The sequence below is a fragment of the Schistocerca gregaria genome, chromosome 7, assembly GCF_023897955.1.
Source record: "Schistocerca gregaria isolate iqSchGreg1 chromosome 7, iqSchGreg1.2, whole genome shotgun sequence".
Classification (NCBI taxonomy): domain Eukaryota; kingdom Metazoa; phylum Arthropoda; class Insecta; order Orthoptera; family Acrididae; genus Schistocerca; species Schistocerca gregaria.
The window spans coordinates 44,714,156-44,741,337 of record NC_064926.1 but is presented as its reverse complement, the minus strand read 5'-3'; the positions used below and the strand labels follow the sequence as shown (position 1 = coordinate 44,741,337).

The 27,182-nt window shown below is 43.3% G+C and overlaps 1 protein-coding gene across 1 annotated transcript in view; it reads left to right on the top strand.

Annotated features, from left to right (window-relative positions):
- LOC126281830 (cytochrome P450 4g1-like) overlaps positions 1-27,182 on the top strand; it is an 83,109-nt gene that overhangs the window by 11,141 nt on the left and 44,786 nt on the right. Inside the window, exons 2-3 of the mRNA XM_049981064.1 lie at positions 5,950-6,174; positions 20,420-20,557. Of these exons, the coding sequence (XP_049837021.1) occupies positions 5,950-6,174; positions 20,420-20,557 (363 nt within the window). The remainder of the gene's footprint in view (positions 1-5,949; positions 6,175-20,419; positions 20,558-27,182) is intronic.

The window sequence follows — 27,182 nt, the reverse complement described above, 5'->3', positions numbered from 1 at the left end:
TCTACTGACGATAACAAAAAAGGCTGCCGCTCGTTACCTTGAATTCTGTAGGCGGCGAGATGGAATCCAAATTAGCGTGTCCACCCCGTCCAGCTTTCGAGTACAGCATCAAAAGGTCGAAAAGTGGGTGCAACAGCGTGTTGTGGCTGCGTTAGCGGTGAAGCGGCTGCTGCCACATCGTTTTGCATCGCACGTTGACCATGGACGAGCTGTCCAAGGGCATCCAGTAAGGCCTGCGTCTGCTGATTCTGTAAGCGATAATATTCGGACAGTACATCTGGAGATTGTGGCGAAGCCATTACACAAGTAAATCAGGGCAATTTAGATAAGAACACTTTTACTCTCGTCGCCAATGTTGTTGTTGGCAGGAGGCCAATATGCACGTGTTTTAGCTCACGCAGGCTGGCGTGAGGTCTGGAACATGAACAAGGGATATAGAAGTGAAAAAAACGGACGTAGCTGGTGGAATACTTAACTTTAATCCATTAATGACGAACGTCGCACATTATGGTACATGATTCACAATATCAATAGTACGGATACTGGCGCCTTGCTAGGTCGTAGCAAATAACGTAGCTGAAGGCTTTGCTAACTATCGTCTCGGAAAATGAGAACGTAGAAGTCGGTGAACATTCGCTAGCAAAGTCGGCTGTACAACTGGGCGAGTGCTAGGAAGTCTCTCTAGACCTGCCGTGTGGCGGCGCTCGGTCTGCAATGACTGATAGTGGCGACACACGGGTCCGACGTATACTACCGGACCGCGGCCGATTTAAAGGGTACCACCTAGCAAGTGTGGTGTCTGGCGGTGACACCACAATGCGCATGACACTACTTTGACTCAGTCCACCGGCTCTCGCAATGTCCCATGTACTCATGTGTGGGTTCATGGCAACAGTAGCTAACACACCAACTGCAACCGCTTCCCCTGTGACGGGCCTGTTACGGACCCGTTTGCGTGCTACGACCATACCTGTTGCATACAGCTGGCGGTAGATGTTTTGCAATGTGCGGCACGTTGGATGCTCTCTGTCCGGGTACCGTTCTGCATACACCCTGCAGGCTTCAGCTGCATTTCGTCGACAGTCGCCATAGATGAGTATCATCTTCGCCTTTTCGGAGTTCGAATTCACCAGGGTCACAGTTCCTACAACACTACACGCTCACAGACGTCTGGTAACTACTACAGTTGGTCTGCGTGCGGAGACGAATGCAGAATAACAATAGCAGCAAGCGCTACATGCGGACACTGCGACAGCTAGACCAAACCACAACAGTGCACTACAGCCACACTCGTAAACACGGTCGTCATCGTAAAGATGTCCCTGCAGATGCTGCTCGCCGACCGTGGCCCGTGTTTGTTACAATACGCAACTGAACGTCGGAGGTTTCAAGCGTCAACTTTAGGTTACAATAATTAACATGTAACAATGCAACAAACGGCACTGATTACGTATTTGTTTATATGTTCAGATGTGCTAACAAAACTAACGTGGTTCCATTTTAAAATACGTAGGTTTGTGTTAGAAAACATACTTCCCTGCATTTTTGTATGGTTTGTAGTAAACAATTAAACTAGCCCCTCTCCTCACGTTCTGAGTGTGGAATCGGTTCGTCAGTATTTGATGTGGTTTACGAATTATATCCAGCGGTAACGTTAGGTGACTCACCCTGTAAATATTTTATCCCTGTACTTACAACTAAATGTTATGATTGCGGTCTCAGTTGAACGACATTCGACAATGAGCGAAGTACTGGAAATACACCCTGCTGTCGGCAGTGACTCTGAAAATAGAAATATCACTACCTTTCTTATGACTTACATACTCCTCCCTTTGCTATCACAGTATTCCAAGTCAAACCCATACCCTCCTTACGACGGGACATAGTCATTTCCTTTCCACATATACATTTTTTATAAGCCTGATGCTCAATGGAAACCTATCACACAACCCCCTACTACTAAGTATAATACTTCATCAATAACTGTTTGCTAGTGATACGACATAATACTTACCGAGAATCAATGATGGGTCGAGATTTCCATAAGTTTATCTTGTAATTGCTACTACCGTGTCCTAGAAAGAGATGCATAATCGTCTTATAGCGGATGTTTTTTTAAACACAACCATATTACATCACAAGAGGTCTTGGTTGTACAGACACATACAAGTATCAGTGTTAAAAGTTATACTCGCTTTATAAATCGAGGTATGGCATTACCTACGAATCACGTGTTTTTTTTTTTTTTTTTTTTTTTTGCCAAGACAAGTACCATGATGGTGAATTTTGAAAGTGATTCGGCTAAGGAACGTGGTATGAAACTGATATTTGCGAATCCGTTGCGACACCACAGCTAGATATTTCTACAGTATTTGTAATGCATTCTGTCTCGATGCCACGTCAGAGGTTTGGTGATATATCCACTGGTCTATAGGCAATAGTTGATTGAGAAGGATCTCAACAGTAGTAGATGGTGTGATGAGGTCGTAAGAAATCTAGACTAACTTTTCAAATCTTTAATGCTACGCTATCCACTAGAAATGCTGTCTGTGATTTGGAATCAAGTCTCTCCATTCAAGCACATACCTATGTTGGATCCTATAGAGAAGCCATTTAAGGTCCACCAGTGCATGTGACATCCATCAGTATAAGATTAAGAACCTTGTTAGATGCGCTTGTGATGGTGTGTAGCTACGCACGCGCATTTTACGGCGTTGCATCAGTCATGCAGGGCAGGCAAGTGGGGCTAGATGCGTCTCACATATGGGGCTGGCGTGAGAACGTCTTGGAGTTCTGTGACATCAGTGTAACACTTGGAGAGCTCTGACTGTATACTCGAAAATAGAGGCAACTTTCAGATGCTCGCTGCAGGCAGCAGCAGCGTGTGACCGGTGACCTTGACGTGTGCACACCTTGGAGTATCTGCACTCTGAAAACATTCTGTTTGCTCCCGTCCAGTCACTTCAGCAACGGTGCCTAGGTCATCAGGTATTTAAAGAAGAATTTCTCAGGAGTCAAATATGAAAGGGGTGCTGCCGCCTCCTGCTTGCGGGCACCTGTGTGTGACTTAGCAGCTGACGTCCGTGTCACTCCACGATCCAGTGGGCAGGATGTGGCAAGCAGTGCTTGCACGCATTGGTTGAGTGTATATTGCATTATATTGCAAGCAGGTCTGTAGGCTGTGCTATGCATTATTTGGACAGTTTATGAGTTGATTTCATGTCTGCCCATTAGTGTACTGTATTGTTTAGTAGGAGTTTGCAAGTCTGTACTGAAATTATTTCAGCAATTTAGGAGTTGTTTGTAGTGCATTATTTAGGCATAGTTTACATGTCTGTAGGCTGTGTGGGGTGACCCCAAGCATGTCAGAGCATGTGTTTTATATCAGTGTGGTAAATATAATAGATCCCTAAATAAATTGTTCCAAAATAAATAAAGTACACTCCTTCCTCTCTCCAGCCAGTCATCTTGGGTCACATCACAGAACAGATGACAGCTCCTCTGGTGGTGGTACTGTGTACTAGGTCAGTTGGACTCTGGAGCCCATGGTGACCACACGATTTCCCACCATTTCCCCCCCCCCCCCACCATCTTGGATTACATCACACAAGGGATGACAGCACACTCTGGTGCTGGTACTGCGTACTAGATCAGTTGGAGTCTGGATCTGTGGTGAACACACTTAATGGCTGTACTGAATCAAATTCTTTAAATAAATAGTGCATGCAAAATAATAAAGACTTAAGTCAAACACAGGCCGAGTCCTCTCCCCACCATTTCCTAGGACGATGTGACGGTCGGGTGACTTAGGTTCATGGAGGTGGCCCAATCGCCCTTTCATTCCCGCCATTTTTTTAGGTTAATAGAGATAGTCTGATTGACCTATCTTCCCTCCAAAATTCAGACTTTCTGCCTCTCTCTAGAAAGAGGTGGCGGTTGGATGACTTAGGTTAGTAGAGGTATCCCAAGTGACCTATTTTCCTGTCATTTTCTTAGGTTAGTAGAGGTGTGTTGCATTGTCCTGATGGAATTTGAGCTTCCCATCATTTTCTGTGGGAAGGGGTTAGGTTAGTGGAGGTAGCCCAGTTGACCTATCTTCCCACCAAAATTCAAACTTCCCACCAAAATCTGCTATCTTAGATGATGTCATGCGCTGTTGCCAAGTCTACACGCCGCCATCATGGATGTCGTCATCGTCGCCATCTTGGATACATCTGGCAACAATGGAATGTGAGGTGGCATTGACCTAGCCCCTAGTACTTGTATAATATTGGTTTTTTGCACAGCATTTTCCATAAGCTTAATAAACGCTGCAGATATACACAACAGAGTCACCAATAATATACGATGCTGGAAAGAAGTTAGTACAACTGGAATGCCGAAGTCGATTGTGATGCGATGAGAGTATATGCCACCTACAGAATGGTAGATGTAATGTTAATGGTTTCAACCATGTCTGCCAACAGATAGAGTAGTGGCACAGCTGCCAGAGTGTCGTCTGTGGTACTCTTTAATAGGGAATGGTCACACCAAGAGGGCTCCATGTGGTGCAAAATTGTGATGCAAGCAGCACCCATGCCACAGAGACATACTCATGCTTCCACACCCAACTGAGACAGTTTGAAAGGGGTCAAATTGTGATCTTCCAAGTGGAGAGATGATCCTTTCGCAGACAGGCCACGTAAGTTGGATGTGCTGCTCAGGTATTGCAGCCGTTTGCTATCGGTGGTCACATGGACACACTCACACTGCAGATGATGTTCTTGATGTCCACGCAGCACAGACGTCCGCCAGGATCGTCGTATTGTAAGAGCAGACATAACACATCATACAGCAACCACAGCACAGATAAAAGGGCTCGGGTGCCCAGACATGTCAACATGAACCAATGCAAATCAGTTGTGACAATACAGGCATACACACCTTAAGCCTTCTTCCTCTCGCCCCACAGCACAGAAGTGATCAGGTCGACTGGTGGCATCAAAGAAGGGCATTTGAGATGGAATGACGTGCTGCGGTGTTCAGCGATGAAAACAGATTCTGTCTGCAGGCAAATGATGGTCGTTTGCGCTACGATGTACTCCAGGTGAGCACTGTCGCATAGAATGGATTTGTCCAAGACACACTAGTCCGACTGCAGGCCTTATGGTCTGGGGTGTGATAAGCTACAACTCTCATTCACCTTTTATGTTTCTCGAGAGGGCGCTAACCAGCAGCTGGTATGTCCAGAAGGTTGTTATCATTGTTCTTTTGCTGTGTTTGCAACACAAAGGTGATGTGTTCTTCCAATAGGATAATGTCGCCACACATACTGCCCATGATCTTGAATGTGCTCTACAAGATGTGCAGAAACTTGCCTGGAGAGCAATATCCTCAGACTTGTCTTCAATGAAGCATATGTGGGAGTGATATGATAAGATGAGAAGTGAATTGTGCTGCTGGTCAGCTAACAACCGCTGCAGAGGTATGTGAGCTGGTCAAGCAGGCATGACATAATGTTTCGCCAGACAGTACTGGCAATCTGTACTGCCGAGTGGATGCCAGAGTCAGTGCCTGCATTGGGCCCATGGCTGCTACAGCAAATACTAATATGGTGTTTCAGCATAGGTCGATATGTGGTATGTCAGAACTGCTTGTACTACTTATCTGTAAATGTAATCATTTCATATACTGCATATGCAATGTTGCAACAATAAATCTTGAGCGAATTGGAAACTTCTAGAGGACTATACTAATTTTTTTTCGGTAGAGTATATTAGAAACTATAAGGAACCCAAGATAGAACCCTGCGGTACACAACTCCTGATTCCTTGCAGCTCAGATTGCATGCTGTGGGCTAGACAAACAAGCGAGACACTCTGAATTCTAGCATGCAAATGGGATAAATGGGTTTTTCTGCCAATTATAATTTGAGAGTAAGCACGCTAAAAGTGTGCTGCTGGGTTACAGATTCTGGAGGGATTTCTGGAGGCTTTCCACGACGGTGGTCTCTTCGTGAGCGAGCGCCTAGCCAGGACTAGAGGCGCAGCTACCGAGGTTCATCCTCCAGTGTTCTTGGCAGCCTTCCGTAGCTTCTGCAGCACCGTCATTGGCATGAACCCCGACCTTCTCATACCAAACGCCTTGGCAGAGGAGATGTCTGCCGCAGTGAACGATGGCGTGACCACCGTGCAGGTAAGATCGACTGAAACAGTGAGTTTACTGACTATGAAAGTACACATGTGGACTTGCTGTTCAGAAGAAACTAATAAATGAATCGTGGTTACTGAGTGGCGAATTGATACAAGTTCAGAGTGGTCGTACTGTGACTTCACTACATCAACTAGAAGACACAAGTTCAGAGACACTTATTGATACAGTTCTGATAGCAATGGCGCGTAGGCACAGTCCACAGGAGACGTGAGCCTCTTCACTCCCCGACGGTGTGACCGCGAGTAGGCTGCACAGTGACGCCACTCTGACAGAACTTCCCGGAAGTGGGCAGGGTCCGACCTCAGACTGAACTGCCCTCCTGACCTCTGACGACGCTGTTTCAGTGCAGAGGCGCAGTGTTGGCCTCTCGGAACGAAGGGAGGCGTGGCTTCTTCCTATCATCTCATAGGCATCTCGTGATACCGCTTTGCTGTGCTGTACCTCTGCGGTGGTCGATACTTCTTGCGCCACTCTCTATAATCAGTGACACCACATTTGTACCGCCAAACCTTGAGGAACAAAATGAGCATACGAATCTGTCATCCAGAGACGTTAAAGAGCATCAAAGTTATAGACATTCGCACTTGTATATGTGTATACGTGGTAATTCCATGATGAAGCTACAAACTTTCTGGACTGATGAAATATGGTAAATGTATCAATACGAGGTAAGGGTCTGTGGTCCGGAAACAAAATCCAGGCGGGGTCAGGGATTTTCTGTCTCGTGATGACTGGGTGTTGTGTGAAGTCCTTAGGTTAGTTAGGTTTTAGTAGTTCTAAGTTCTAGGGGACTGATGATTATGGATGTTAAGTCCCATAGTGCTCAGTAGCATTTGAACCTCACAACAGTGGAAATAGTGCACGAAGCCAAGAAGTGGATTATTGCCTTGTTATACGCGCAGTACCCGCATGACATTGAACCATATCTCAGTTACATCAAGGACGTTGTCGAGTATACCAATAACAGAAACGTGCTAAAACCTGTAGATATAAATGCTAGGGCGACGATACGGCACTTTGACACAACGGACGACCAGTAGCACCGAGTGTATGAGGTGATAAACGAACACAACCTCTACATCGTTAACAATCCGAATCATCCACCCACTTACATAGCGCCATCGGGAGCCAGCAGCAGGATTGGCAAAACAATTGCAATTGCAAATGCACTACCACTTGACCTCTCATCTGTTACATTGTCAGATGCTAAGTTTCTTTTGTTTGCAGATGATACAAACATTGTAATAAGCAGCAAGTCAAGTACAGATTTAGAAATAGCTGATAATCAAATTTTCACTGACTTTAATAAATGGTTTAAAGCTAATTCACTGTCTTTAAACTTTGAGAAGACCCGCTATATGCAGTTCAGAACCTGTAAGAGATTTCTTCCCAGCATGTGTATAACATATGAAGACACGCAGATCGAAGAGGGTGACAGTGTTAAATTTCTGGGATTACAACCCGATAATAAACTGAGTTGGGAAGGGCATACCACAGAATTGCTTAAGTGCCTAAATAAGTCTGTACTTGCAGTGGAATGAAGTCAGATGTAGGAGATATAAATATTAAAAAACTTGCATACTTTGGTTACTTTCATTCTGTTATGTCATATGTGATAATATTCTGGGGCAACTCAACAACCCGAGCAAAAGCCTTTAGGGTACAAAAGCATATGATAAGAATAATTTGTGGTGTAAATTCAAGAACTTCATGCAGAAACTTGTTCAAGGAACTTTGTATTCTGACCACTGCAGATCAGTATATTTATTCCTTAATGAAATTTGTTCTAAGTAATACATCTCTATTTCCTACCAATAGCTCAATACACAGTATCAATACTAGGAATAAAAACAATCTACATGAAGACCTAAAATCACTTACCTTTGTCCAAAAAGTGGTCCAATATTCAGGAACACACATTTTCAATAAACTGGCAGCAACCATTAAAAATTTGGTTTCAGATAATGCACGGTTTAGACTGAGTTTGAAAGACTTTTTGATAGGCAGCTCCTTTTACTCTATAGCTGAATATCTTAACAGAGACTGTAGGCCAGCTTAAGTAAAACTGTCTGTTAGATTTCAGTTTTGAGAGCAATTGGTCACAACAGTCAAGATTAGCTACTTTGTATATGATAAATTTATTAACAGTGCATAACAGTGTTTCATTCTGAGAGCGTGTTAATTCTGTAAATATTAGGTGTTCCACTTTACCGCATTGTATTTACCTATTTCGACAACCTCCTGACAAATAATCGGGGTTGTAAGTATTATATTAATATATTTTATGTTTTGATGTTATACTATCTGACATGTTCGACTCCCACGAGAATCATCTCATTTTGTGTGTCTATTGAACGAAAACTGAATCTAATGTAATGATGAACATAGACACACAGGTACACACACCTACACAGCACAGACATCGGTGATTCTTATTTCTTATGGCTCACTGGGCAAAACTAAGACAGATGATTGAGGCCTTCCCCCCTACATGCAGTTGCTGCAAAACATACTCCTCCTTTGGCGAGCAACAGTCGGATGAACAGATTCAAGCTGTACAGTGGACCTTAATGAAATCTTGCTATGAATGTGGTACCGTCATTATTCCCTTTGCATGTGAGGAGGTCACGCTAGCGATTGCCAAACTAAAGAACAAAACGGACCCTGAGCTAGATTGTATTCATTCGGAGACTCTGAAAATTGTCGTTCCACTGATTGTTCCATATCTGATGCATCTTCTCAACGAAGCGCTATGGCTGGGACGCGTACCTGCCGTCTATAAAACAGCAAATGCTGTCATAATTAAAAATCAGAGGACAAGGACCCCTCAGATCAAAAAAAAAAAAACCGTATAGACTTATACGCTTAATTGACACCTTGGCCAAGGTCCAGGAACGATTTCTGCCCTCCTTGGCCATAGTCCGCACCAGTCCGATTTCAAGACGGGAAAATCTATAGATGACGCATTAAATAAAGTTCTAACCGCTGTTCATAATGCAGAAAACAAATACGTAGTTGCTATTCTTATAGACATTCCGGGCACCTTTGATAATCTCTGGTGGCCGCAATGTTTGCAACACTCAGAGAGATGCCGGTACATAAGGCCCTCTGCGACAGCCTCTCGGACTACTGTAGAAAGAGGATGCTTGAATGGCGTGCGGGAAGTCAGAAACTGATTAAAAGAATCACCAAAGGTTGCCCACAGGGTTCAATCTGTGGGCCCATCGTTTGGAATATCGCCTTTGAACCCCTCCTACATTAACTGGATTGGAACAGCCGTGTCAACGGGGCGACAGCATACGTAGACGACATCCTGGTGGAATCTCTGTGCATTGGTGCGCAACTTGAACACCGGTCAACACAGCTACTAGCAAGCATCAGCCAGTGGTGCAAACATAATGAACTTTAGATGGCTCTACAAAAAACAGTTTATATGCTGCTCAAAGGAACACTAAAAAGTAATCCAACCATAAAACTACACGACATTGGCATATGCAGCCAACGGAAAGCACAATACCTTGGTGTGCTACTCGACGAACGATTGTCCTTTGACGAACACATCAGAACAACCACTGACAGGGCTGCCACGATCATGCACAAGCTGGCCAGACTCAGCATAACACACTTTGGGGTACCATTACACACATCGAGAACTTACCATTGTGTGCTCTTTGAGTCTGTAGTCTGTTTTGCAGCCAGTGCGTGGGCCCACCGAGTTCGTCTGGTGACGAATAGGACCCATGCGTCAAGGGCAGAGAAGTGCATGGTAAGGCAGTCGCGAGCTTTCAACACTAAGTCAATGGAATCACTGCGTGTGGTGCTTGAAACTTCCTTATCGACATAACCATTCGGTTTTGGGCTGCAATGGACTGGCTGAGGAGGGAAGACGGGATAAGGTTATCGAGATTACCGGACAGGACATCAAAGAGAAGCGCCAACTCGTTAAATGGCGGATGGATACCTGACGAAGTGAATGGGAGTTAAGTGATAAGCGCCTTAGAGTATATCATTTCTTTCGTGGACATCAGGGAACGTCTGAGACTAAGCCATATCAATCCCAGGCGGCGCAGTTATACTACATAGGCTGCATACAGACTGCTATTTGTACATGTGGGAAACATAGATCCCCAGAAGACATATTTTTACACTGTCACCGATATAGAACAACACAACAGACACCCATGCAGTATAACAATAACATGATACGGTCAACTAGAGACAAAGACGCGTGGGAGATAATGAAATCGGTGATGACGTCTCAAGGACATTACATGAGACATACAGACAGACACGGCCGTATGAGAGAACCCCGCAACACAGACGAAGCATGTAAGGCAGGAGTTCCAAATTGTACACCAACACACACAGCAGTACCGAAACACACAAACACTCAAACAGCAAACACTTTTACCAACGCGTACTGCAGACAACCTTACACAACATCTAGAACGATTAAACTGTATTCCAATAAAGAGTGTAATGCCATCAACGCTGTAAACCAGTTATACCGCTGTTGGGATGTAACACTTGTAACTGAATACTTAGTATACAAGCAACGTTATAGGTAAAATTCAAGACACATGATATAGGAACTGAAAGTTAATTAATAACCCCAAGAAATAACATACTTTACAGACCAATGTACATAATAGTTATTGTTTTTGTAAACAGACTTTGGAAATATTAATCTGTAAATTAAATTGTAGTGAACCAGGACTGCAAGACTCAAAGTAGTTCTGAGGCTGCAGGTAAGGCTGGCTCAGATGGGGCAACATTTTTCTCTCTCTCTCTTTCTGTCAAAGTCTTTCCTATCATCTATCATCATAGCTCCTTAAAATTTGAATATTTTTGTGTTCCTTTTCATTTTCTAATCTATTTTTAATTTATTATTACTTCCATTCTAATTTCCGAAAACAATAATCGCTGTTTGTAAAGGGAACGTGTTTTGTAATGTCCACCAAAAGCTGTAAAATGAACTACCTATTATAAAATGTAAGGCAACATATCTGTAAATGATCAATAAATGAAAGCAAATTAAATCCCCTTTAACGTCCAGACGCATCTCGATAGTGTCTTCTGCGGTCGATGGATCAGATGAGGGGGTCCAGTTGCATGCCCTGCTCATTCATCGGATCTCAACCCCTTCGATTTCTGGTTATGGGGCCATCTCAAATGTATCGTGTATGCAGAGCCCATCCAGATGTGGAGACACTGTAGCAGCGTATTAATGTTGCCTTTGACAATGTTCCGATGCAGCCTGGCTGATGTGAACGTCTGAGACAGAACATGCTACGACATGTACAAGCATCAGTTGAAACACATGGAAACCAATTTCAAGACATGCAGTAACTGCAGTTGCATGGTACAGAATGAATTAGACTGCAGTCTCTGCAACAACATGTGAGTGAGTAAATGGTGTCTAGCGTGGATACCATGAATTTCCGGACATTAGTTCATTAGAACTTTTTTGTTCTGTATCCTTTCATCGATCAATCCGTAAAGTTTGCACATGGTAGAATAAATCGTCCTGTATAGAGTGGTCCCAACATACATGATCTTGGTACATACACAGAGACAACGACATTTTTATTCGAAGACAATAACTACACAGAAGTCAGCGCTATTTATGGAGGTCCGCTCTACTAAATAAAGGTGGGACATGGTCCGTAACACAGTGCGCGATCACCATGGACGGCAGTGCATGCTGTGCAGGATGCTCTCATGATGGCCGCGAGGTTGGTAGGGGCTCTTGTGGTAGGGCGTCCCATTCCTGCACCAGCCCCACTTGCTATGTCTCAAGGTGTTTTCAGTGGTCGTTCAGGTGGCCTCTGCGATGAGGCCAAATAATAACAGTAGCGTCTACATATCAGAACATTCACGCAGGTTCCAAAGCCGCTGACTCCGAGGTACTTTCCTCGAAGTCTTCCGTAAACAAATTGTCAATAACAGGAAGCAAGCGGCCACCCATCGCAACTCCACCTGACTGCTCCTAGTACTTGTCATTCAATAGAAAGGAAGTCGAAGTCAACACATACCGAAAAGGGGTACGTTAATACGACAAACCTCACCTCAGTTGAACGTAAAGAATGAGAGGAGCACGAGTGAAGAGAGAAACCACATTAAAAGTTACTAGCATATCACAGTCATTTCAGACGCATTGCCTCTAATCTACGAAAGCAATTCGACCAGTTCTTAATGTGACGCCCACACCGACCTACTAATGGGCTCAACAGGATAGTGAGGTGTTTTGCTACACGCTGTGTCGAAGCACCTACATTACTCACAATCAGCCTAAGAGGGACCATTCCTCCTGACCTTTAGAAAGCCGTATAACGTAGAGGGAACAACACAGTAAGACAGTAAGAATTATGACTCTTGGTAGTCTCCTGCGAGAAGAAACTTTTCTTCAGGAGCCTGTTTTTTTTTTTTTTTTAACACTTTTTGTGTGTCAGCACCGACCCGGCGATACGCTGAGTCAGACAGCAAACATTGCATCTTTCGGGCGTAACCCTGTTTTCCAAAACAACTGTAACATTACCCTTGACCTTGAGTAAAATGACAGTTTCCTGATCAAGTGAAAGTGAACGTGAGGCAGCCGTCTGGGCCGCAGCCACATTACACTCGGGCGGACGCGACCCAGCCAGCACACGACATGGCTCCCTCCTCACCTCCTCTGCAGCATCAGAAGGCAGTTTAAAGACAGCCTCTTCAATAGAACTAATAAAAACCAACCAATGGCAAGCGCTTGGGAGTCGTTGCAAAATTTAAACTCTTCCGTAACACGGATGTAGCTGTGTCATCAAGAGCTTCCTCCGTGAGATTTATCACAGATTTCTCGAGATGTATGATTAGACGCCGAGTCACAGAAACGTTCAAACTTCACAAAATGTCGAACGCTTATAGAAAGAAATTCCCAGTCAAACAGCACCGTCCAGCCAATCCCAAGAAAAAGCTGAAGTTTTTTAAGTAATCATTAAATGATGCCGAAGCAGTGTCATGTAAACAATATCCAACTGCCGGTGACTGTAATGGATCCTTTCACGAACAAGGGACTGGAGGCAGGAGAATTAATGTAGTGTACAAGCTTAGCAAAGTTTGGAACAGTATTTTGATGGCGACACCTCATCAAATGCGACAACGCGCATTGTTCTCTTACTGTACTACTTAGAAGTTTATCCCACCTTCGCAAGCAAGGATACATTTGTGACTACGAAGGCTTTCCCGGCGTAATAATTGATAATATTCTTCTCGGGTATGCAGCCGGATCATAACGTCTTCATGACACAATATTTCCGCGATCCAACTGGCCGCCATCTTCAGGTGAGAGTGCTGGTGCACGATCTCGCCGGAACTGACTTCCCAGGGCAAGCGGCGGCCTCTATATAGGCCGCAGAAGACCCACAACGCGTGCGCGAGAAGGTGCCGTAACCGCCCTCTAGCACAGTAGACATACCCCGTCGCCAGTGATGGAAAGAGGCGAAATCGAGATATCGCTGTCAGAAATTAAAAAATAAAAATAAATAAAAATTTTTATTCCGACGATAGAACCACAGACCGTTGTTTTTTAATGTCAGATAACACTGGGTCCCAAGTCTTACTTAAAAGAAAACCCTTGTCTCTATTAATAAGATTGTCAGATAACCGAATCTCTATGGATTCTTTTAAAATACAGTCCCAATAGCGAGATGCAGGGGCAACCATTTGTGTCTCGTCATATAGTATTCTGTGTTCCTCGGTGAGACAGTGTTCCGCCACTGCAGACTTCTCAGGTTGAAGCAGCCTTGTGTGCCGCTGATGTTCAACACATCGCTCCTGAATGGTCCGGATTGTCTGACCAATATAAGCCTTTCCTCAGTGGCAAGGGATCTTGTACACACCGGGCTTCCTCAAACCCAAGTCATCCTTAACAGAGCCAAGGAGCGCTCTAATCTTAGCTGGCGGGGGAAAAATAATTTTGATGTGATATCTTTTCAGAATCCTTCCTATCTTCGAGGAAATGCTCCCAGCAAAAGGCAGAAAAGCTACCGATTTGCAGGTATCTTCTGGTGGTTCAGGCGAAGGTCCAAACTGGAAAGCACGACGGATCTGTTTATCTGTATAGCCATTCTGCTTGAACACAATCTTAAGATGGTCCAATTCTTGTGTCAAGCTTTCTCCATCTGAAATGGCATAAGCTCTTCTCGCCAACGTCCGCAGGACCCCCGTACGCTGGAACGATGGATGACAGCTAGAAGCATGTAAGTAACGGTCCGTGTGCGTAGGCTTTCGATAAACGCCTCCACGGAGTAACATCTCCTCTCTCGAAAGGGCAGCCGTCCGGTCCATTAGAGAAGACGAAGATCTGATAGTTCTACCAGCGGACAAAGGGAACGCAACTGTTCTTCTGTCACGTGATGACTATCTGGGAAAGATGGATCTCTTACTTGAAGACTCAGCATACAGAACATTGCAGGACGACCCAACTGAACGGATAAAACGGAAGACGCTTTCACTGTTGAAGAAGAGTTCTTTACCTGACGACGTTCTCAAAAAAGCTTCGTCCTGGTGCTGCCGTGCCACCGAGATTATACGGTCTACCCAAGATTCATAAGAAAGGGGTCCCGCTCCGTCCGATCGTGAGTAATTTGGGTGCTACTACCTACAATCTAGCCAAGTATTTAGCATCTGTTCTTGGCCCTCACGTCGGTAAATGCGAACATCACATTTCCAATTCTATGGTGTTTATTCAGAGATTGAAGTCCTTGTCTCTTAGTCCCTGGGATTTGCTTGTGAGCTTTGATGTCGTGTCGCTTTTTACCCGGGTTCCTCTGGAAGAATCCTTGCAATTAATTGGTGAGAAACTGGATGAGGAAACAACCAGGCTTTGTCGCCACGTGTTAACGTCGACGTACTTTTTATTCAATGACAAATATTTTGAACAGACTGACGGAGTGGCTATGGGGAGCCCTTTGTCCCCAATAGTCGCCAATCTTTTTATGGAAGATTTTGAGGACATGGCGCTGAAGACGGCGTCCTTAAAACCAACCTGTTTCTGGAGGTACGTTGACGATACGTTTATGGTGTGGCCTCATGGGAGAGAAGCTCTGGACCGCCTCCTACATCATTTCAATTCCCTGCATCCTAGCATCAAATTTACCATGGAGGTGGAAAATGATGGAAAGCTTCCGTTTCTGGATGTTCTGGTGTACAGAAAGGATGATGGGACACTGGGACACAGCGTTTATCGAAAGCCTACGCACACGGACCGTTACTTACATGCTTCTAGCTGTCATCCATCGTTCCAGCGTACGGGGGTCCTGCGGACGTTGGCGAGAAGAGCTTATGCCATTTCAGATGGAGAAAGCTTGACACAAGAATTGGACCATCTTAAGATTGTGTTCAAGCAGAATGGCTATACAGATAAACAGATCCGTCGTGCTTTCCAGTTTGGACCTTCGCCTGAACCACCAGAAGATACCTGCAAATCGGTAGCTTTTCTGCCTTTTGCTGGGAGCATTTCCTCGAAGATAGGAAGGATTCTGAAAAGATATCACATCAAAATTATTTTTCCCCCGCCAGCTAAGATTAGAGCGCTCCTTGGCTCTGTTAAGGATGACTTGGGTTTGAGGAAGCCCGGTGTGTACAAGATCCCTTGCCACTGAGGAAAGGCTTATATTGGTCAGACAATCCGGACCATTCAGGAGCGATGTGTTGAACATCAGCGGCACACAAGGCTGCTTCAACCTGAGAAGTCTGCAGTGGCGGAACACTGTCTCACCGAGGGACACAGAATACTATATGACGAGACACAAATGTTTGCCCCTGCATCTCGCTATTGGGACTGTATTTTAAAAGAATCCATAGAGATTCGGTTATCTGACAATCTTATTAATAGAGACAAGGGTTTTCTTTTAAGTAAGACTTGGGACCCAGTGTTATCTGACATTAAAAAACAACGGTCTGTGGTTCTATCGTCGGAATTTTTTTTTTATTTTTATTTTTTAATTTCTCGATTTCGCCTCTTTCCATCACTGGCGACGGGGTATGTCTACTGTGCTAGAGGGCGGTTACGGCACCTTCTCGCGCACGCGTTGTGGGTCTTCTGCGGCCTATATAGAGGCCGCCGCTTGCCCTGGGAAGTCAGTTCCGGCGAGATCGTGCACCAGCACTCTCTCCTGAAGATGGCGGCCAGTTGGACCGCGGAAATATTGTGTCACGAAGACGTTATGATCCGGCTGCATACCCGAGAAGAATATTACCAAGGATACATTTGCTCCCTGTAGGGGTAAATGATGCAGGACCTGGGTGTCTCCCGGCACATAGAATGCTCAAATTAATTACAGGTGTACAACTGGGTGACATCGTCGGCACTTTTGCCTTGAAAATGGCAGCGTGTTTACCTCTCGAAATATCGGCGGTTGTCGTCGACGTCACCCGGTTGCATTTCTGTAACGTATTTGAACGTTGTTTATGCCCAGAAAAACCCAGGACCCACATTATTTACGTGTGATTTACACAATTTTTACCCAAATATAATAATGTAAAACTATACTTTCACGTAAGAATTTGAACAGTGAATGAGAAAACTCGAGTTAAAGAGAGTCGCATGGTAACGTCGACATAGCAGTAGGAGCGAACGAGTAAGAAGCGAAAATTCAGTGTCGCGCGCAACAGTGGGAGTGAATATTCGTGGTCGTTATTTTGTGACTCTAGTTTTTGTGTTGCATATACAGTTTAGGCACATACCGCAGACGAGGAAGCTAAACTGTAGACGTATTACAGTGCATATAGTAGGCCGACGCTTCGGAAATTGAATCTGAAAATACGACTTGCAGGCAGCAGAGTCACGTGGGTGCAGCGTGGAAGGTTTTCAGTGCGCACAACTCCAACTGTTTAAATTCATATGGAGGACCGCAAATTTCAAATACAAACGTGGTGCACTGAGGTGACGAATTTCATCGGGTCCGACCTTTTGTCCGGAGGACTGTAGCAACTCGACATGGCGTCGACTCGACACGTGTGTCGATGTTACTCAAGGGTGCGTTCAAGGTGACAAAGACGTCATCATCATTACCTCACTGAGTTTGAACGACTCATAGACAAGGACTACAATATACCCCGATATTACAGAAAGACGTGGAACGAATGTACCCACTTTACTTCACTGCTGGGTCCGGTGATCACGCGAATGTACTGTCGCAAAAAGACCGAACTCCGGACGACAACGAGGCACTACCGAGAGGGAAGACCATCGTGTTCAGCATACGGCTCTGTCATATGGTACTGCATCTACAGCTGCAATGTGAACAGCAGCTGGTATCCCAGTGACACAACAAACTGTTACAAATCGGTTGCCTCAAGGACAGCTCCGAGCCACACGTCCTGTAGCATGCATTTTACTGACGCCAAACCATCCGTGACTTCAATGGTGTCAAACAAGAGCTGATTGGACAGCGAGGAGGTCTGTTTTGTTTTCTGATGAAATCTGGTTCTGCCTCGTTGCTCGTGAGGGCTGTGTGATGCGTAGAGTCTTGTTGAAGGCCTGCAACCACCCTGTCTGTGTGCTTGTAATTTTTCCTTCTATCTATGTAATTATGTAGTTCTCAATACGTTTGAGCAATCAATCATTCATAATAGGAAACACAGTCATAACTCAGTCACTCAAAATGACTCAGAAATTTTACTTCTTAGAATGAAATCAGGCGATGATTCTTCTGCTCTGCAGGCTCGTGCTTTGCGGCAGTGTGCTAATCTGTACAAATAAAATGCCTCGTAATTTTGGGAGCGTTGTATAATCAGTCGAGATACCTCAGATCAAGCGGATATTTGGCTTTGATGAAGTTTAACCTTCCGAAGAAGTAATGTAGCTTTTGGATTATTAAATGCAGGTTCGTATCCAGTCTTTCGGAAGTTCCCTTCTGATTAACACTACGCAATATATCGATTAATATCATTAATTCTCAAATGTCAAATACACTCCTTTTGTATGAAGGAGCAATATATATATATATATATATATATATATATATATATATATATATATATATATATATATATATTGCTGAAATATATATTGCTGAATCACTACCGGGTGCCATCACTGTGTATGCATTCAGCAGTCCGTTGTATACGCGAATTATATGGCCCGTGCATGGACATCTAATGCAACATACTTACACAAACCTGCTTACTAATTGTTGGATCTATGATACACAGAATCAGTGATGTATTTTGTTGCAAAGACGGATAAGCAAACTAGGAAGCAGGTGGTATTCGGCTATGTCCCAGAAATGCTTATACTACTTATTGAAAGATGCTCCTTTCTGTCAGTCCTCTGAGAAGTTTCTTTTTCAAAAGCGTATGGCGAAAAACTAGCGTTTCTGTGGAAATCACTCGCCTCTGCAAAGAGGAAGCTCGAGCCAGACAACCGCCTTTTAACTAGATAAAGGAAATGATGAGCCATCATACAAAATTGTTAAGGCTTTCGTGGCCACTTCTTGACAAACTGCTTATTGGCTTCTGTCTCGGGTTCTTCGGCCGACTTTCATCTAATGACTTTACTGACGTTTCGCCAGCACGAGTGGCTGGAATTGTCAAAGCTTCACCCTCCATTGCCGTTGGTGAACTGGAGCCGAGCTGGCTTCTCCGCCGTCATTTCCGGTGCAGTTCTCCTCTTGCTCCCTGCGACGGTCGTTCGCTGCAGTACGGGAAGCCAGGATACGTTTACCGTAAGGCTTGCCTCTTTCTTGTTCAAACTGTTCGCGTGATTTTGTATTTCTACAGCTTCTCTGAACAAGCGCGTGTGATAGTGCTTCTCTACAGCCAGAACTTCCGTGTCGCCGAATTTTATTACGTGGTCGGTCTCATTCAGTGCGTGCTCTGCCACGGCCGATTTCTCGACCTGCCCCAACCTGCATTGTCGCTTATGCTCTTTGATCCTGGTGTTAATGAATCGTCCAGTCATTCCGACATAATCTTTCCGCATGTGCATGGTATACGGTATATTCCCGCCATTGCAAGTGGGTCTCATTTGTCCTTCGCCGATCTAAGACACTCTTTGATCTTCCTTGTCGCTTTTAAAATCGTCTTTACGCCATGTTTGCGCAATATACGGCCGATTCTGTCCGTCACTCTGGGAATGTACGGCAGAAAGGCCGTACGCGACATTTCTTTTTCTGGTTCCTTACTTCGCCGAGTGTTTGGCTCTGTTACACTTCTAATATAATTTGTGGAGTACCCATTGTTCCTCAGGACAGTTTCCAGGTGTCGCATTTCTCGTTTGAGGTGTTGCGGCTCACATATTCGTCCTGCTCTCGTTACGAGCGTACTAATCATGCCTCTTTTCTGGCTCGGGTGGTGGTTTGACAGTTTGTGCAGATATCGGTCCGTGTGTGTCTGTTTTCGATAAACGCCGTGTCCCAGGTTTTCGCCGTCCCTCGTGACTAGCACATCCAGAAATGACAGTTTCTTGTCCTTTTCTACCTCCATGGTAAATGTTATGTTGGCATGGAGGCTGTTCAAGTGTCTTAGAAAGTCACCGAGCTGTTCTTCACCATGGCTCCACACCACGACAGTATCATCGACGTACCTGTACCACACCTTAGGTTTGCAAGTCGCCGAGTCCAGCGCCTGTGCTTCGAATTGTTCCATGAAGAAGTTGGCCACCACTGGACTGAGAGGACTACCCATGGCGACGCCTTCCGGCTGTTCGTAGAAATCGCCATTTCACGTGAAATAGCTCGCGGTGAGACATGCATGGAAGAGTTTTCTGATGTCTTGCGGCAAAACGGAACCGATGTGCTCCAGAACGTCACTGAGTGGCACTTTCGTAAATAACGAAACAACATCAAAGCTGACCAGGATGTCGTTTGGCGCAAGTTTCAGTTTCTTCAGCTTCTCAATGAAATGTCCTGAGTCCTTTATGTATGTGTCCGTCTTCCCCACATGTGGCTGGAGCCACGTGTGGCTTCCCGTACTGTAGCGAACGACCGTCGCAGGTAGCAAGAGGAGAATCGCACCGGAAATAACCGCGGAGAAGCCCTCGGACGTTGGCGCGCCAGGTACATATAGTCTGCGCCCGCGAGGTTGGCTCCAGTTCACCACCGGCAATGGAGGGCGAAGCTTTGACAATGCCAGCCACTCATGCTGGCGAAACGTCAATAAAATCATCAGATCAACGTCGGCCGAAGAACCCGAGACAGAAGCCAATAGGCACGATGGTTTGTTCAAGTTCGTGAAAATGATGCAGGACTGGGCCCTTAAGTGCATCGCCATGAGGTCGGCAGCCACAGAGGATGGACCTACAAAGACACGCCAGCGTCTGCTGGAAGCTCTGCTCAAGCCAGGCGGTCAGACTGCAATGCCACTCGATGAGGTTCAGGGAGAGGTGAGTCATAGGCAGAGACAATCATCCGCCCTACATTTTCTTATTGTTTTCCTCTTCCTGCTAATTCTCTACTACCTTGTCCCTTTATACTTCATCCACATCTGTAGCTCTCTTCCTCATCCCTGTTCTTCTCCTTCCATCTACCTGTTTTTCCCACTTCTATCCTTCTGAACTTCCACCTTCTTTTCCTCATCTGCACTTGTCTTCCTCCTCTCTCACTTTAGCTTCATCACTACATCATTTCTACTTCTTTTTCATTCTTGCTTCATCACTTCATCCAACTCTTCATCCTCCTGGTCATCTTCCATTGTTTTACTCCCCATCATTTTATCTGACGTCCATTCCGTTTTCCTCATCCACACTACTCTCTCTCTTGCATCACATTGTCATACTCATATTTCCAGTTTGCCTACATTTTCCCTCAACCACTTCATCCAATTCTTCCCCTTTCTGTTCATCTTTCTCTGTCTCATTCTCCTTCATTTCTTCAGCCCCTATTTCTGCTCTATTTCCATCTCACTTCTTTCATCCTCACCTTTCTTCCTCCTCCTTCACTTCATCCTCCTCTCTCTCCTAGTTCTACACCTCTTTCAGTTTTCCTCAGACAATTCATCAAAATCCTCCTCCACCTGTCCACCCACCTCTACTTTATTCCCCTCAGCTACTTCCTCATATTGATCCTTCACCTTCTTTTTCTTCTTCCATGCTGTGTTCTCCTTTTGATCCTTTTTTCTTCTTCACTTCTTTTGAATCTTTGGTTCAGTATCACCTTTATTTGCCTCTTTTTATACCTTTTTGTTTCAGCCTACCTTCACATAATACTGCCTTCTTTGAGTTTTATTATCTCTTACTTTTTTTGCTTAGTTTTCGTCCCTTACCCCCATTATCTTTCTTCTTCTCCTCCCTTTCTTCCCTATCCCAGTTCTTTCCTCCTTCTTGTTCTCCCTAATCTTTCCCTTCACTCCCATCGTTATATTTCTCTGCTGTCTGTTACACATTTCATTCTACTTTCTTCTCTCACTTCTTTTCTTGTCTTTTTTCTTCATCTTGTTCTTCTGTTCTTATCCTATATCATTTACACTCTTATGTCCTCATTCACATCTCCATTCACTATCGCTCTATTCTTAGATTTGTCCTGGTTTTTTGTCTTATCTTTCATTCCCCTCCTACCCCTTTTTTCTTTGTTGTCCTACTCATTCGCTTCATCCTTCTTTTCCTACGACCTTTTCTCCCTTATTCTTGCAATTTTTCTCCAGACAATTTTTCTCATAGAAGGAAAATATGCTCTAACAAACTAAATCGGCAGGGTGAAAATTTCTCAGATTGACAATGCATATTTTTAAAGGAAAAACACATTTCTTTTTTATGTTGTTCACATAATTATTTTAGTCAGTAGATTCCATTAATGACGAGCAATTTGTTACAATCTGTGAATAAAACCATCTTTCCACTTTCATCAACACTGTCCCTGCAATGTGAGAAATTTTCACTTTGATCTACTAACATAGAGTTTATTAATGAAACACTTAAAATAAGAACAACCAACTTAGAAGCAGAAAGACTCTTTCATTTGTCAAGATACGTGTTTATTGTAGAAAACATTAACTTAACAGTAACCTGTTAGTGATCATAAAATGTGTATTCATTGGAGGTACAAGAAAAGACGAACCTCAAGTACTTGTTGGTTGTCAGTTCTTTTATTTTACCAAAAATATTAGATAGCATAGCTCAGAAAAGTTCACGTCTTTCGAGTGCTTGACATCTGCCCATTTTAATCACATTAATATGATGGATATGATTTACCAGTGCTATCATTTGTTTCAATGTCATTTGGTTGCAATAGCCTGCGAACTAATATATATATATATATATATATATATATATATATATATATATATATATATCTTCATGAAAGAGATATTTTTAAAAAAGTGGTTTCCTTTCTCAACTAGCATGACATATTTGCTATAATTTTGCAAATCCACAATACATAATCACAAAAATTCTCAAACTGAAGATGCATGTTTAAGAAAGATGTTACTAAATTGAAAATTTCTTCCACAAATACAAAGTATTTTATATTGTTAGCATATCAGCTCTGAACTGCTAGTGCTAATTTAGTATGCTCTCTGCAAGATGGGTCCAAAGCTTCAGTCTCGTCCAGGAGATTGCGATATCGAATGTTGAACACTTTCTGTTTTTCTCTTGTCTGTCCTTTTGGTACTTGAGGTTAGGGTGTGGAACGAAATCAGGTTCAAAAAATGGCTATGAGCACTATGGGACTTAACTGCTTAGGTCATCAGTCCCGTAGAACTTAGAACTGCTTAAACCTAATTAACCTAAGGACCTCACACACATCCATGCCCGAGGCAGGATTCGAACCTGCGACCGTATCGGTCGCGCGTTTTCAGAGTATAGCGCCTAGAACCGCTCGGCCACTCCGGCCGGCGAACGAAATCAGGGTGTACAGCGATTCAGCCTAATTTTCTGCTGCTGGTAGCCTTCTAGCAGACTTACCTGCTTACCCTATAACAGGAAGAGTACGTAGCGACCCTCCCTCTGTTTTTACGAAAAACCATTTAAATTTTTCGAATTTCAAACATATCTAATGGATTACACATTTTTAGCTACTTAACTGTTACTAAAGTGCAGCTAATAAATCACTGAGAACAGAGCTATGATAAATTATATTTTACTTATCTGTTTCTTGTGGCTCCTCACAGAAAGTGTGGCTCACTGAAAAATATGGCTCATTGGAAGAGTACTTTGTGTCCATGAAGTATAAAAACAGGTTTGGTTATTTCAATTAGAACACTGAGTATGATTCTGCCATTTTAATTAACTTTTAAGTACAAAATCTTCACTTTAAAATCGTTTAGGCATATGCAACAACTATAAGCACATCATTTATAAAAGGTCAGAACAGGCTCTACAACAGAGTCCAGCAATCATTTTATAACAGCGCAGATCAGAGTCGAATTATTAATGCATATCAAAAGATGTTAGGTCAAGAAGAACAAAGATATGAAAGCGACCAATATGATAGTACACAGAAGTTGTTGTTTAAACATCGACTTTTTACATTCATTTGGTTATCTGAGTGAACTTTTTACTCCGATTGTATGTACATATTGAGCACTCCAGTTGTTCGTGTGCACCGTCAAATACAAACATAACGAAAATGAGCCATTCATCGGTTCCATGCAACATCCAGACTTCTTGGTTTCCCCTTTCACATTTTAATTACATTCTCTAATTTAAATCTGTGACGGAAATCGTTAAGCCTCCTGACAACAAGAAAATCAAATATAGAATAAGACAATTTAGTGTGGAGACTCAGTGGCAAAGTCTCCCTTTGAAAATGGTATTATCACTACCCAAAGTCTGCACCTGACACCATAGAATCAGAACATGCCTTCCCTAAGCGTCTTACATGAAGTTATGAAGTTTATGGAAATTTTATCTTGATATAAAATGAGAGCTTCACCTTATTCACACTAATAACACTCTTCAAAACATATTTTATGTGCCACGTGGGTCTCGAAATATAAATATTTGAACACTGAGTGTCCATAAAATGGTTCACAGAACAGATTTCAAAATGGTTCAAATGGCTCTGAACACTATGGGACTTAACGTCTGAGGTCATCAGTCCCCTAGACTTAGGATTACTTAAACCTAACTAACCTAAGGGCCACACACATCCGTGACCGAGGCAGGATTCTAACCTGCGACCGTAGCAGCAGCGCGGTTCCGGACTGAAGCGCCTAGAACCGCTCGGTCACAATGGCCAGCGAACACATTCACAGCTTGAAGGTAATACTAACCACATACGGCGCACTGTGCCGTCGCAATTTCGTTATCAGCAATAAAGTCATACTGAAAAGGTGACAACACATATCCTGTACATAGCACAGACATACTTGTTCAGGTGGGACCAAGTTGCATTCCTTTTCACATTACTAATCGTTTCAGAATAGACCTTAAACGAAACTCGTGAAGTGAATTTGAATGGCAGGAACTCATGGTCCTTTGAACTTCGGCTCTTACAGAGTGTGCACACTTAAACAGCTGCTGTGTGACAGACTCAGCCGCCTGGCTTACCTCTGGGATGTCCGACCCCGCCTGAGGCTCATTCCGCCACCATTCATTTCTTTACCCTCTCAACGTTACATTTAGGCGTACCCTGCAGCTTCTTTCATCATTCCTTACTGTCGCATCTGATGCAGTTTTACATATCTGTAACATATTTTTTCCCTGAAATGTCAAACTTCCCTATAGCGTTGTAATTTTCTGCTCCACTATTTTTCATTCTGGCCCCATCCAAGTCAGAGGCATAAGTCCACCCACGTACCTGAGGACTGTCTTCGTTGGTTTACTGCATCTTAACAATTCTGTAGACTTGAAGTGTACCTACTCACAATGTTCTGTAGGATTCTCGAATCCCACATAGTCCATACATGTGGACACCTTCCTATTTATGTGCTGACTGCGTATCTCTCCTTGGTTAAGGGTGTAACATATATCGATAATTGGCCATTTGCTACCTAAAAAATATCAGATATCACCTTGGTTTACTGCGAGACAATTACCAGAAGACAACTAATTCAGGAAACTGTAACTGTATCATAGCACAATGTGGTATAAACTCATGATACACTGGGTACGTGGACGATCATGTGGAACAACTGAGAAATTCGTTTTTTCATCTACCACTGGCTGTCGAGAGCATGCCCTTATAGGGACACGTTGCCCATTCTGGCCTCTTATTGGCTACCATTCGAGGACAGAGACCCCCAGACACCGTGACACAAAGAGTTGTGCCAATCTGAGGGTGAATTTGCGTGGAGAAAGAAGTACATAGTATGACAGTGCGTTATATCCTGTTTCAATTCTGTGAAAACATTTTCAAGTGGCTTGTGATAAGCTGTGGTGCACATTGCACAGTGACAAATTAATGAAAAATAGTGTGCCATCCTTCAAAAATACTCATTGCTGGTAGATCAGCAGACTGCTAAAATCATTCCGACCCTCGCTGCAGTCAAGGTCAGTGTGATCAATGGACCTACAATCATGCGATATACAGGGTGATTCACAAAGATAAGCATGTATTTTAATATGTTATTCTACAACTAAAACTAAAGAAAAAAATTCATTTAAACATAGGTCCGAAAATGTTTAGTTAGGGAATTATGGCTAATGAAAGATTTTGACTGAAATTTAACAACTTCGCTAATATGAATCCATCGCAAAACTGGACGAGGTTAAAGTAAAGCAAGATTTCCATTTATTTTGTTGTTATCGGTCTGATGAATCTAATAATGCATGTCCCAGACGTGTAGGTGCAGTAGTTTACCAGAACATCCAGAGAAACAAAGATTATTATAAAAGTAAACTTGTTTACTTTCCATTAAGATGGCAGAAACGTTTATGTCATTGTTGGCAACCGTTAGTGAGTTGTTTCAGAGTTTCCTAACCTTCAAACGAGTTAGTTTTCTGTATTGTTTAGTGAAAGAACATAATAAAAACAGTGTATTTAATTGAAGCCACATAGTAACTGTTGTACTTTGTAGATTGTTTATGAAACAGGGGTGCCTTTCAAATTTATATCAGAGGAATACGCCGATATGGTGTTTATTTTTTATTTTATTTTTCCAGGATTAAATTGTCTACAACTTCTGTTGAAACCTTTGCGCAGTTATCTGAAATTTAGAAAACAAATTGGGTCAAGTAGTCAATAAATTAAAAATTTTACGAAATTACTTCTTTGCTTCTCTGGATGTTCTGGAAAACTGCTGCAGATACACGTGTGGGACATGTTTTGTTAGTTTCACCAGACCAATAACAACAAAATAAATGGAAATCGTGCTTTGCTTTAACCTCGCACAGTTTTGCGATGGCTTCATGTTAGCGAAGTTGCTAAATTTGAGGCAAAATCTTTTATTAGCCGCAACTCTGTACGTAAACATTTGCGGACCTATGTTTATATGAAATTTTTTCTTTAGTTTTACTTATAGAATATCATATTAAAATATTTCCATATCTTCGTGAATCACCCTGCATTTTGCATAAGGGACACGACGTGAGAGAACGAAACGTAAGTGAAGTGGGCCTGACGAGTACACATTCACTTGCAATGCCCGTGTGAAACGTCTGGCTCTTATATACAGTCCACGCAGTCACGTTTTCGGCTGTAGCATTGATTTGAGATGACCCAAAGAATGAACCTACGTCATACTCTGAACTCTGTCGCACTGCTTAAGACAAATATAAAAATTGGTTCTTGGATAATTCTTTGCAGCCTGTGGTCTTGTAGATTTACTGTAAATAAATTACCAGAATATTTTTCTCGTTTCACTTAATAAAGATTACATAAATCTACATGCAAATAAGTACTCTTTCATATAGCTGTAAAGCGATTGTTTCATCTATTACATTAGAATAATATTAAGACAAATATGAAGCGTTAGATATGTAATGGAGTGCGAATGCTAAGATTATGCAAGGGGGCAAATCCTGAAAAACTCCAGTCGATCCCATTCATAAGAAATAGCGATCTGGAGGCCCCCATTTCTCGATTCACACCTGGCCCATTATAAGGACACGTTTATGCAGGCACCTCAGG